The sequence below is a fragment of the Hippocampus zosterae genome, chromosome 14 (assembly GCF_025434085.1).
Source record: "Hippocampus zosterae strain Florida chromosome 14, ASM2543408v3, whole genome shotgun sequence".
NCBI classification, from domain to species: Eukaryota; Metazoa; Chordata; class Actinopteri; order Syngnathiformes; family Syngnathidae; genus Hippocampus; species Hippocampus zosterae.
The window spans coordinates 11,467,929-11,481,228 of record NC_067464.1 but is presented as its reverse complement, the minus strand read 5'-3'; the positions used below and the strand labels follow the sequence as shown (position 1 = coordinate 11,481,228).

At 43.0% G+C, this 13,300-nt stretch overlaps 2 protein-coding genes across 4 annotated transcripts; both read left to right on the top strand.

Moving 5' to 3' along the window:
* Positions 1-3: 3 nt before the first annotated feature.
* On the top strand, positions 4-5,308 carry si:dkey-13p1.4 (transmembrane protein 151B). 3 transcript variants are annotated; one of them, XM_052086211.1, is made up of 2 exons: positions 4-328; positions 3,534-5,308. In XM_052086211.1, exons 1-2 carry the CDS (start codon positions 273-275, stop codon positions 5,041-5,043), a joined length of 1,566 nt encoding a protein of 521 aa, XP_051942171.1. In that variant the 5' UTR covers positions 4-272; the 3' UTR covers positions 5,044-5,308. The 3 variants fall into 3 exon arrangements, with proteins under 3 accessions (XP_051942171.1, XP_051942170.1, XP_051942169.1); XM_052086210.1 differs by having other exon boundaries at positions 3,451-5,308; XM_052086209.1 differs by having other exon boundaries at positions 3,448-5,308.
* A 366-nt stretch (positions 5,309-5,674) lies between these two features.
* lrr1 (leucine rich repeat protein 1) lies at positions 5,675-12,885 on the top strand. Its single transcript, XM_052086218.1, has 5 exons — positions 5,675-6,654; positions 7,817-7,915; positions 10,013-10,265; positions 10,455-10,929; positions 12,016-12,885. The coding sequence occupies exons 1-5, from the start codon at positions 6,472-6,474 to the stop codon at positions 12,269-12,271; spliced, it is 1,266 nt and encodes a 421-aa protein (XP_051942178.1). The 5' UTR covers positions 5,675-6,471; the 3' UTR covers positions 12,272-12,885.
* The last annotated feature ends 415 nt before the right edge of the window (positions 12,886-13,300 follow it).

The window sequence follows — 13,300 nt, the reverse complement described above, 5'->3', positions numbered from 1 at the left end:
CAACCTTTGCCGTCTCTGCTGCGGTGAAATCCCTCAACCCCGCCCCCCTCGATCGGGACCACCGCGGGATTCCCGCCTCACAGTGCAGCTGCAGCCCACCGGTACCACCACTAACAGCAAAGTGGGTACGAAGGGGAAGCGAGGGGAGAGGGATCCTACTGCACATGGCGACAAAGCGGAATGATCGTGCACTTGGCGCCTGACATGCAAGAAGTGCAGGATGCTCTCCTCCGACCTGGACTCAACGGAAGACACAGAGGCCAGCGCTCTCAATGATGCCGAGGAAGAGCAGGAGACAGACTCCCCAGCTGAGAGTAATGTGGATGAGGTCGGTGGTATGCACTCACAGATTCGCCTGCACCATCTCATGAGTTCTAAAGCCAAAAGACCGGATCATAAATTCTGCCTTTGAAATCATAGTAATGTTCGATGCTGATTTACACTCAGTCCACTCAATGTTGTAGTTTGCAGTGGCGTGCATCTGCGTCCCACGAGCTTTTTCCAATATTTTGGTGATCGCATTAAACCAAAATATGAAGGAACTGCGACTAACTATAATTAGCACATCAAATCAGAGCATTGCTACGTCTGCTAAGGTCGAAAGTGTGAAATTAGATGTGTATTGTTATCTGAAAGACAAGTATGATTATAAACAAATCCTCAAATGACTTCATCTTCGCTCCATAGCGGGAGTCACTGCACAAATAAATCTTCCCGTCAACATCTTCGCCATCGTCAGACATGTATAATTTATGACAATAAACAAAAATAAATTATGCTCCAAAAATTCATTGTGTCCTGAAGAGAGATGAAGGCAACGGAGTATGCGTGTTCTTATTTTTGTACAACCGACAAGTCTTTTAATCTTTACGTTCATCCGCATATACCTAGTTATTTATTTCGCATTAGATTTGATTCTGTTTAATATTTGCATCCTTTTCTGGTCTTCAATCTTGCCTCAAAGTGTTTAATCATGGCAACTATTATTGATTGATTGATTGATTGATTGATTGATTGATTGATTGATTGATTGATTGATTGATTGATTGATTGATTGATTGATTGATTTTTTTTAGTTCCTGTACAGTTCCCGAGACAAATTCCTCATTGAATGCACACGGCAAATCATATTCAGATTCCAATTCTTGTAAACAGTAAGCCATGGCAAGATTGTACAGTACTTAATTGTCATTATTGAACATCTCTAAGTGCAGTTTTCCAATAAAATGAAGTGTGTCTTGAAAAATGATTCAAAATCAATCTCTGAGTGAATACAAGACATGAAGTGATTTAATCACACTAACAACAACAAAAAACATTTTTTCTCAGGTGTAATGGTTCAGTTCCCACTCAGTGGTGAAGTAAACGCGAGTGTGAATGGCTGTCTTTCTCTGTATATGCCCTATGATCAGTCTTGTATTAAGGTTGTTAAAGCAACATTTGAATAGAAATATACACATAACTTTGGTGGAAGTAAAAGTCAACTTGTTTGTATTACTTCAGTAAAAATCTTAAAGTATTTGACATTTACTGTACTTAAATATCACGAGTAACTTGCAGATATTTGTTCAGCACAGCCGCCTGATATATCAGAGGCCGTGGGTTCAAATCTGGGCTCCGGTTTCCCTGTGTGGAGTTTGCGCATGTCCTCCCCAGGTTGACTCCAGTTTCTTCCCACATTCCAAAAACTTGCATGGAAGGTTAGTTGAAGAATCTAAGTGTGAATGTGATGTTGAATGGTTCTTTGTCTAGATGTGCCCTATGATTGGCTAGTGACCAGTTCAGGGTGTGCCCTGCCTCTCGCCGAAACTCAATTGACTTCGGCTCCATCACACACAGCTTTCGAGAGGTTTCGCGCTAGAGAGAATGGATGGATGGATAAATAGATAAATTCACTCACTCTAAGGATTGTAAGAAAAAGTTTCTTTTTTAAGTGAGAATTTTTATCTTGTTTTTATTCATTTTAATGTCATTTTTACTTTACTTCTGGTTAACAGGTAACAGATGTGTTTGCTCAAGAACAAAGTTAGCTCGCACGCGTTAGCTTGACCATGACATGAACCACATACCTACAAGTTCATGACAACAAAAAGCACATTGACATTCTCATTTGAATGCATCAGTATGAATGAATTAAAATACCCCAATAAGCTTCTTCTGATTGGATGGGGGGTGTTTTTTATTTTTATTTTTTTGAATGAAAACATTTCTGTCACTCTGTGGAACCATTAAATGGCGCTCCATTCAATGTATGGAAAAAAAAAACATTCAAGTAAATCTGCCCCTGGCTATGTAAAGACAAATGTTAAATAACTAAATCCAGACACTGGTAAAAATTCTGCTTAAGTATGGATGCATTCAGATGCCGGACTTTTCCTGACATACGGTTAAACAAGCATCGAAAAGGATTTGAATTTGTCCTGGCAAGTAGTCGTGAATGCAGAAGGAATCATCCTGTGCATCTCCTGGAGACCATGAATCTGCGCGAAAAGCGTTGTCAATCTATCGAGAAGTCAGCAAGTCAATTGATGGATCAGTTAAGGGTTCGCTAAAGCATTACGTGGGAATGCATCATAAATCCGTACCACGCACAAAACGTCAAATCATTGAGTGCCTACGTGAAGACGGTCTACAGTATACTGTAACTGCATCGGCATTGATGATGTCACTGCTGCCAATGGATCTTTCCTCTGTGTGGTTCATTATGACAATTGAAACCCTGTCTTTTTTTTCTCCCCATAAATCGAGTGCGGTTGAAGCAGCGCAATGGCAATGACTTCGCCTCGGCCTGTGCGGTAATGGATGGCTTGTTGTCAGCAAAAGAATCCTTTCGCTCCATTAAACACAAGATGACAAAACAAGATCTCCTGAAGAGGACTAGCAAGTGACTAACTAAGATGGGGACATTGCCTTTTCTCATTTTGGGACCTCCAAACGATCTAGCTTGTCGATACATGATTTTTTTTAAAATTGGAATACATTATGCCAGAATGTATTAGTCTTTTAGCTTATAGGAAATCCTTGCTCATTGCAACAGTTTGTATTCTGTTTTTATTTACATTTTAAACAACGTCGCGGCTTCGTTGGAATTGGCTTTTGTCAGTACATTGAGTTACGAGCTTGCACAAGGCACAAAGTAAACCGTGTGCAATGTTATATTAATACATTTGTGAATACATTCGGAGATGAGAACATCTTAATAAGCTATTTTGTCCTTCGGCTGCATTTAAGGCAAAGGGACGCGACATGCGTTAGTTGAATTCCCCTGAGCTTTCTTGCCTTTGATTTACTTTGTGCTTAGCTGTGGGAAAGCTTCACGATTTACAGTGTGTGCTCATTCATTAGCTTTTGGGCTCGATCACTGCCATGATATCACTGCCCAGTTTTAGGAGGCTCATTGCTCTAAGTGGCCCTTCCCTCACCATGCTTCTTAACTTCTCTCCACAGCAGCGTCCAGTCAAGCAGTCTTTGGGTGCCTGTGTATGCCGTGAAACTCACTGGCGCTGCCTGCTGCTCTCCCTGCTCATGTACAGCTGCCTGGGCGCAGTCATCTGGTGCCAACTGAGTCGCGTCACCAAGATCAGCTTTAACTCGGCCCTCACCTCCACTTTCACCGCCTCTTTCGCCACGTCTCTACAGAGGGGATCCCATCCCGCAGGCCACTCCATGATCTACCACGACAGCCCTTGCTCGGACGGCTACGTCTACATCCCCTTAGCCTTTCTCCTCATTCTCTACATGTTGTACATGGTGGAGTGCTGGCATTGCAGGGCTCGCAGCAAGCTCCAGTGCAAAATGGACGTGGACAGCGTGTATGAGCGCGTAGAGCGCATGCGGCAGGCTCAGCCGTGTATATGGTGGAAGGCCATCAACTACCACTTTGTGCGCCGAACGCGGCAAGTCACACGCTACCGCAACGGGGACGCCTACACCACCATGCAGGTGTACAACGAGAGGGTCAACACACATGTGGCTGAGGGCGAGTTCGATTACGCCCGCTGTGGGATGAAGGATGTGTCGCGTGACCTCACAGGGTTGGATGAACATCCGGCGACTCGCCTGCAGTTTACCAAATGTTTCAGCTTCACAGAGGCCGGCCCGGAGAACGATTACCTCAATCAGCGGGCCAGGTTCTTTTCAGAAGTCGAAGGTTTGGATGATTACATGGAGGCCAGGGAGGGGATGCAGCTGAAGAATGTGGACTTCAGGGATAACCTGATCGCCTACGTGCACCCGGATAAAATGCCCTGGTACACTTCACAGGCGGCCTTCTGGCTGGCTGCTCTCTTCATGCTCTCCTGGCCCCTGAGAGTGCTCATCGAATATCGTACTGCATATGTGCACTACCGCATTGAGAAACTGTTTGGGATGGACTACACTTGCAGCAGTGATTCCCCTCTGGATGAAGATCGCAATGTTAGTTGTGTTATTCCCAGAGTTGACACGCTGGACAGCACGGAGTTGGAGTGGCACATCCGCTGCAATCGCCAGGTGATTCCCAGCTACTCCGAGGCCATGCTGATCAACATGAGCACGGCTGACTGCAATTCCCTGCACGACACCGAATGCACCACGTCCTCCAACTGTTACCTCCTGGACAGCAGCTCAACCACTCAGAGCTACGGTGCCCTCCAAAGTCAGTCGGCGCGGGAAGGCGGGCGCGGGAGGACCAGGAGGAGGACCGTCACCAGCTCCAGCTGCTCTTCTCTCTTTTCCTGCCGGGGAACGCGCTTCCGATCGCGCCTGTCCTCGGCAACTTCCCGCTTCTCCCTGTGTCGCATGTACGGGTCGCGTCGCACGGTGGCGCTGTGGAGAAGCCGCAGCAGCAACATGACGGACCCATGCTGCATGGACGAGCAGGAGGGCCGCTCAGATTCCAGCCAGCTGGCACTCAGCGACAGTCCGCCCAATTACAGCGATGCCAGATTCTTTCCTGTGCTAATAGTACACGGATCTGATGGTTTCGGGGGCGAGGATGGCAGAGGGGCGCAGCAGCATTGCTACATACGAAGAGGCTCATCATGTGTGGAGACATCCCTGTAAAAAAAAGACATGGTTTATGTAAATACAGTACAGAACTAAAGAAACATTTTATTTCAATAAATGGGCGATTCCAAAATTTGAGGTCAATTTGAGCAAACACAATTTTTAAACATGGACCATTTGTTTTAGAATATGTTTTCAAGAAAAACGGGTGGGAAACCATCATCTAATTTGAGTCATCCAGTAGAGCAATCCAAAGTATTTCAAAATAGGTACTGAATAAATTCATCACCATGAAATAAAGCAAAATATTTTTTAATACGAAGTTAATTTTATTATTACTTCGTACCCTAATTACATTAAACAGGGTTGCAACTAAAAGGTTGTAAATCAATGCTCATGTTACGGGTGGTTTTGCTGAAAGGAACATGCTCGTGTTCGCTGTATTCCTAACTGGTGAAGAACAAATTTCGCTGAAAATATGCATAATATGGCTGCAATGGTTGAAGTGACACACACAATTAATGAAAACATTGAGGGGGCGGGGGGGGGGGGGATGAAAAATAGAAAACAGGATTTAGGTCTACACGTGGGCAGGGCAATTAGTCACGTTGCTCTTTTTTTTCTCTGCTTCTGGATATCTAAAGAGGTTTAAGTGACAGGGTTGTGTGGATGGAGCAGGGAAAGTAGCAGACTGAGAATAGGAGATACAAAGCTCAAAAGAACAGTGTTTATTTTAGGGGAAAATCTGACATGGTTATGTGACAGAGACCATAAAAACGAAACAGTACAACATGAAATGTGTAAGAACTAGAAATGTATTGAGGAAAGGGGGATGATAATTGATGGAATGACGACGGTAGGGTTGAAAGGCAAATCAGTGAAAAATATTTCAGAATGTGGCATACTGGGATGGGGGTGAGATTCCACATTATATATTTACACGTGATTGCACTTCGGGCAAAAATTTATACCGGTAGTTAGGGGGTAGTGTATTAATGTATTGTGGAGAGCGGAAAAGCCGACAGAGGGCGGTAATGCAAAATAATGGATGCCAACCACCGTCAACACCAAAGAAGTAGAAGAAGGAACTCGTATTGTAAACATCGCCATTTTTTTTATTTTGAAAATGCTCTGACGTCACTTCCAACGCGCGGGGTTACGCTAACAGTGAGGAGCTAAGCAAATCGAGTCCCTGTCATCCACTTTCAAACATTCACTCAGGCCCGACGCTTTTACCAGTAAGCTCACTAAGGTGATTGTCGCCAGCCTTCCTGCACTACCACTTGCACATCCGCGGAATGCCGCGTTTTGGATCGTCGTGGAAATGCGACTTTCTGTCCGGTTTTCTCTGAAGTCCGACACCCAGGACGTGAGTTGCTTCGGCGGGTTGTTTTCAGCCAAGTTTCCCCTTGGTGGTATGCATCGTCCCGGCCCTTGTTAGTTTCGAGCTGGCTGTGAAATATTTAGCCCCAATAGCCGATCAGGATGAAGTTGCAGTGCGATGTGGAGGTGGTGAATCGTATGTTACCCACCTTCGGAATGAAAAGTCGCGGCAAGGGGGCGAGAGCGGTGCTGTCCATCGGCAAGCACTTGGACAAGACCAGTCAACGCTGCAACGTCTACATGATGATCTGCACGGCCAAGGACAGAACAGGCTCTAAGTATAAGGTCTGATAACGCTCTCTTGGTCTTGATATACGTAATACGCTTGACTTGATGTATTTTGGCCAGTTATGCACCTGCTGCAATCTATTGGAAGAGCATTTAATTATTTTACATGTTTACACTACATGTCGCGGGCATAGACATAGTAGATGAACAAAGCTACATTATTAGTAGTAAATCATCTTCAGACCATTTGAATGGAATTGAATCTTGAATTTAATCTGACACAATTTATTTTATTAAATTGTTTAAAATCTCAAGACTTTGATCCTCTCCTATATCATCTATAACTGCTTCAAACAACGAAATAAATGCAGGAAAAGCGATTCAGATTTCACGACTGTCTGTGTCTTATATGTTGTGTTATTTTGACTAAAAGAAGGCGCCGCGAAAGTGGCTGCCTTTCCAGCAGCTCCCGTATTTTGTTGTTCTGCTTCTTCCTTTTCGTAACTTTGCTGCTGTGAAATTAAATGTCTCCATTGCGAGACTAATAAAGGTTTTCCTATCTTATCTTACCTTAAGACAGAGCACGTTTTGATTGGAGCCACCCACTTTTTAAGTGAGCAAAATTATTGAGGATTACTTATAGGGGGACACTTATTCAACTCATCATTATTTTTATAACCAGGACAATTAAAACGCCTAATTAACTTTCGTGCTTTTGTGGGTTTTTTTGTAACACATAACCACAATCAATTCATATAAACTATTTTCCTAACTCAGATGTGGAATGAAATTACCTGGCCAAAACTACCTTAATCTTGCCGAACATTATCAAAATGGTCAGACAGCAGTTAGCATGGTGCTGAGTCATCAATCACACATTTCTGACGTGTATGTTCAAAATGTTGACTCATGTCAGGAAGTTTATTGTGAATTATACATTAATATACTGTAACCACACAGCAAACATTCAGTAGTCTCATTTATTTTGACACCTGAGAATTATTGTCCTAATCTCATATACTGCCCTGAGGTAACCACCACAAGCCTTTTTTTTGGTAATATTGTGACACTGCAAAAGTGACACACGCAAACAAGCCTTGAAAACAAAGCCGTTGCATTCCTGTCTGAACTCACGGAGAATGTGATGTACAATTATACGCTGTCATGTTAAGAAATCGATTTTTCCACTTTTTGAACATGAGCCAATTTTGTCTTGCAGCTCAAAGACAACATTGAAAAATTCTTCACGTGGTTTGTAGAGGAGGGCAAGGCCACAGTGAGATTAAAGGAACCTGCTGTCGACATCTGTCTAAGCAAGGTAGGGGTGTTATCGTTTTGTCAAAAGGCATTGCGAGGCATTTAATTTCCAGTTCATTTACTGTAGCAAGCGTCCGCTTGCCCGTTTGTCATCCAGACAAAACCTGTTTGTTTTGACGGACATGGACAGACACCACGGGAGCCTCATTGTTTCCAGTGGCTGCTGTCAGGCAACAATGACCTTTCACCTACCTTTTTAATACTTCTGACAATAACATTCACTCTCCAAATATCCGACAGTGGGTTTCGGCGGCTCAACACACAGTATTAGAGTTTGCAATGAAGCAACGTCAACATGATCGCACATACCTCCAACATAAAAAAGAAAAATTATAGACTAATATGAAATGTGTATGTTGTGTGTCACATGTATAGTTGGTTATTTGTCTCGCTGTGCCCTGCGATTGGCTGGCAACCAGTTCAAGGTGTGCCCTGCGTACTGGCTGAAAACAGCTGGGATAGGCTGCGGCATGCCTCGTGAGGATAAGCGGATTATAAAATGGATGGATGCTCCCAAAACGCTCACACTCGTTTTACAACACCGCCCTTAAAATAAATAGCTTTCTAACAATTTGCCTTTGGAAAATACATCAGAAGTGCGCATGCACATGCAGCCAAGAATCTCTGTCACTTCGAATAAAAATCCAGGCTAAATTTGGCTGCTCCCTAACATAGGAAGATGTTAATCACTTGGTTCAGATATATCCTTCAACATATGTTCTTGACACCAATACCTACTTTTAGGGTGCCATCTTGTGGCGTCTTAAACCATTAAAGAAACTGCACAAAAACTGTGGAGTGGTGCATAGTTCAGCGAATAAACGTTAATGTGTATTGTCGAACCGCAGTTTAGTCTGGTTTGCATTGACCAGATTTATCCAATCTTCATTTTTTTCCCCACTGCACTTACATTGACAGATAACCGATATGTATCAAGTTTTTAATCCACATTTGGAAACAGCCTTATTCCAAACTGAAGCGCTTCAAACAACAAAGCGTGTGACGGAAAAGTGGTTAGGACTGCACGACTGTCTGTGTTTTATGTTATGTGTTGTGTTTATTATTTTACCTTATGTTAACTGTTTTGTAAAGCGCTTTGTTACAGCTGCCGCTGTTGTGAAAGCGCTATAGAAATCAGCATGTATTGTATTGTATTGTATTGTATTGTATTCCAATCCCATTCGTTTGTTTTTATTTACACTGCCATCCCAGTTGTGTCACTTGAGAGGATAGCATCGGAATTGTATCACTTGAACGCTACCGTATATAAATCCAGCCTAAATGTGCTGTGAACAATATAAACATCGGAACCGTAAGGACCACTTGTCCATGTGCTTATGATATAGTGTCACTTTTCATCCTGAGTCATGCACCCCTCCTTGTTTTGTTTCCTCAAAGGAAGTAGGTCAGCATATTTCCATGAAGTGAGTTCAGGTTAAATTGCATACTGTACAAGAAATGAAAAGAAGGCAATGCTGAGACAAAACTAATTTTGGACTATAAAGCTACTTAATGCTTCATAGCACATTTATTTTCCCCACATAAAATAAAGTAGAAAGAAATCATGTGTTCAACTGTTCATCCATCGTGTGAAAAGCGTGTAACCAAGTGAAGCACTAGTAACAGCCAAACAGAAAATAACAGTTGGCTTCAATGCAAAACGTGCAGCCAGTTCCATTGCTGAGGCCTCTCGCGCATTTCACTTTTTAACATTTATAATTGTCACGGAAGTGAAAAAAGAAGTCAAGCAAAAATGAATTTACGACTCTTTGTGGTGCCATTGGAGCCACCACTGGCTAAATGAACCGTAACTAAATTGGGCCGTCACAATTTGGCAAATATTACATCCACTTGGTCACAGGTGCGTTTTGAAAAATTGGCAGAGAACTAAAGATTTATTCACTTCAAGTGTTGAATTTTGAGCAAAGACCATAAATTACATTCATTTTAGAAAAAGGGTGTAAAATGACGTCGGAGCAATCGATGGGACTGCACGTTGAGCTAAGTGCTTAGAACAACCACAGCCACTTTAGGGAACGACTACCGATGTCACCTGATCCTCCAAATCAACAATCTGATGATGTCACTCGATGGTCAGGCCGACGCCAACAGCTTGAAGAACTTCCTCTCGGCGGCTCGCTTGGCGGACAGGGGAAGCGACGCCAGCAGCCTCCCACTGTCCACCCTCACGCCCGTCCGCGCCAGGGACGTGGAGCAGCCCAAGAAGAAGCTGAGCATCGTCTCCAAGAAGGACTACCCGCTCACCTCCAGCTTCCCTTACTCCCTGGAACAGCTGCAGGTCTCCTACTGCAAGCTGTCGCGGGTCGACATGCGCATGCTGTCGCTGAAAGGTGCGTGATATATAGCGAGATAGTACACCCCGAATTGAATGATAAATGATGCTGAGCTTTTTGGGCAAGTTTTTGAAGTGTTTTCAGCCAACGTGCTATTCTCAAACAAAAAGCCGAATGGATGACCACATACCCTGGGCACATGACCTCGTTTGTGTTTTCCACAAGATTTTTTTTCTTATTGTGCAGCTCTTCGCAAACTGGACCTCAGCAACAACCACATCAAGAAGCTCCCCACCACCATCGGCGATCTGGGCTGCCTGTCCGAGCTGGTCCTGCACAATAACCACTTGGAAGTCTTTAGCGAGGCCCTCTGTCTGTCCACGCTGCAGCGGACCCTCCAGCTCCTGGACCTCAGCCAGAACCGGCTGCAGTCGCTTCCCGCTCAGTTCTGCCAGCTCCGGGAACTGGTGAACCTCAAGGTGGATGACAATAAACTCGTCTTTCTACCCTTCCACTTGGGACGCCTCACCAAATTGAGGTTCCTGTCCGTGGCGCACAACCAACTGGCCGTGCTGCCCGGCGACTTCCGCAAACTGCGACTCGAGAACCTGGATTTGTTCGGAAACCCGTTCGTCCAGCCCAACCCTCTGGACCACACCATGCGGCTCACATTCCCGGTTTCTCTTCAAGAGCTGGCTTCCAGGGCTGTGGTAAACCTCAGGTTTGAACGATTTTCCCTATCAAGATGCGTAAATTGTGTCCGCAATTTGGGGCTGGGTCATATAGTCTTAAAATAAAATTTCGGGGAGGCTTTTGGGGATGACTTGATTTATCCTAATCCTTAACGCTTGCTGCACACCAAACAACATGGCCCAGTTGTCAAGGAAGAAGCAGAGTTGCCACAAAGAGTGGAAACAGGAGAATAAAGAAGCCCATGTCCATTCACTGACTGCACCCATGCATCTCAGAGACAGATTCTGCACTTTATTTTCTAGCGCACAAGTCTACAGTACATATTTGGCAGATAAAATAAGTGAGCAATTCTTCAAAACAGAGGCTTTTTATTGCCACTCCCAGTTGAAGTTCCCTGTCAAACTACACGTAGAGCAAATAATAAATGCTTACAACAATAATGATCTGTATTACAGCCTAAACACTTGACCGTTTTAAAACTAGATACGTTTTCTTTTGAGTTTGTTTCACCGAACAACAGAGAGAAAGATTTGGCGTATTCTTCTTTTTGTGGGGCAGGTAATATTGTTATTTTTAATAATTGTGGATAGGTAATATAACAATACTCATTGTTATATATTCTTTATCTTCTGCAAAGAACTAATATTAATGCTAAGGGTCTGTCTGCTGGGTTCTTGTATATCCTTATGTCTGCATTGTGACCATTTACCTTCTATTTAATTACTGTCGACAATATTTTGACATTCTATTTTCCCCATTAAAATCCACATTACATGTTTTTTTTTGTTTTGTGTTTGTTTTGAGGGAAGGCTGGAGCAAATTAATGGCATTTTATTTGAGTGTGAAAACGTGTTCATTTTTGACTGGCTGTTCTGTCTGTCGTCGTGACATTTTAAATCTCAGTACCACTGGCCATCAGTTAACCACTTCTGAAAACTAGTTGCCAAACCCCACCCACACACTGCACAAGAGTTCAGTCATTTCGCTTGGTGTGCATCAGGCTGAATAAATTCAATAGAGCAACAATTAAACCTCACAAAAACGGGCATCAAATTGCATCTCTTGACTTGTGCCCCACCTCATCATCTAACAAATTTTCATTTTATTTTACCAGAGTCCCCTACGGACCTCACCTCATCCCCGCGCACTTGTGTCAAGACCTGGAATTGGCCAAGATATGCGACTGCGGGCGCTTCTGCGTGAGTTTTTACATCAAGACGTGCGTGAGCATGAACCTTCATCAAGTTTCTCACACGGTGGTTCTCGTGGACGACATGGGAGGAACAGATGCTCCTGTGCAGCAGCATTTTTGCTCCCTTTCTTGCTATTCCGAGTTCTTGGACAATTCCCTCCAGAGGGGAATCAGATGAGGACGCGACACCTAAGTAGTTTGAGATTGCTCAAACAACTTGGAAGAAACCGGGTCAGTATTGAGCAGTTTACCTCTGGAAATTCTACATCCAACATTTCATAGATGGCAGAAAGCTGAATTTAAAATATTCCTCCTGCATTACCTGCAGACCAGACCTACTGTATTTGATCAAAATGAGGTAATAATGCAATTAAACTGTGCCATGACCTCATCTCCTCAATACTAGGAGCAGGGTAAAGGGAGTTTTTTTTTTAAAATGTGCTCATGACTCACTATTTTTATGTGTATTACATTTAAATAAAAATAGCCATTTGTTGACGGAAATTTAGTGTGCCACCTCGAAATTTTAAGCCTCCACAATCTGACCTGTGCAAATTCAACCGGGACAGTGAAGCCCAATATATCGTGGGGCAGGGGGAATACGTTCCAGACCTTGCACGCAGTAGGTAAAAGTCTGTCATGTATGGAAACCATTGAAAGAGATATATTTTTGTCATTTTAGCTTGGGCTGTACGATTTTTAAAAAACGTGTTGTCGTTTTTTTTTTCTCTCAATATTGCGATTTCATATGCGACAATTTTTTTAAGGTCCTTTTCCCTTAACAAACAATAAATTCCTCTTATTTAAAAAAACGTATCAGACTTATGGATATATCAATATTTTGGTTTTTTTAGGTTAGGCTTATGCTCAAATAAAAGCAAATGAACCATGAATTATAATGAAAGGGCAGTTTATCCACTTTGATTACAGTTCTTAAACATCACAAGATTCGACCAAGATTTTGTCAGAGTACAGCAATGATACAAATATGCCGACTGCACTTAAAACTGAACCTATGACATTACTGTTGAAATAAAATACACATTTTTAAAAATCTATCCTTAGCACTTTGAAAATTGCATTGTAACACATGATAATGTCCATTTCAATTACTCATTGCTCAGGCCTAAAGGAGACCATTTTTAAATCTAATGTTGCCGCTCACACACGTAAAAACACCTTAAAACATTTTTTTTTAAGTACTGTA

Excerpts from the sequence above, each read along its gene's own strand:
- lrr1 (XM_052086218.1), top strand. The coding sequence starts at position 6,472 with ATGAAGTTGCAGTGCGATGTGGAGGTGGTGAATCGTATGTTACCCACC. Across the intron at positions 7,916-10,012 it reads TCGACATCTGTCTAAGCAAG|GCCGACGCCAACAGCTTGAA; the intron begins GTAGGGGTGTTA and ends CTCGATGGTCAG. Across the intron at positions 10,266-10,454 it reads GCGCATGCTGTCGCTGAAAG|CTCTTCGCAAACTGGACCTC; the intron begins GTGCGTGATATA and ends CTTATTGTGCAG.
- si:dkey-13p1.4 (XM_052086209.1), top strand. The coding sequence starts at position 221 with ATGCTCTCCTCCGACCTGGACTCAACGGAAGACACAGAGGCCAGCGCT. Across the intron at positions 329-3,447 it reads CTGAGAGTAATGTGGATGAG|CAGCGTCCAGTCAAGCAGTC; the intron begins GTCGGTGGTATG and ends TTCTCTCCACAG.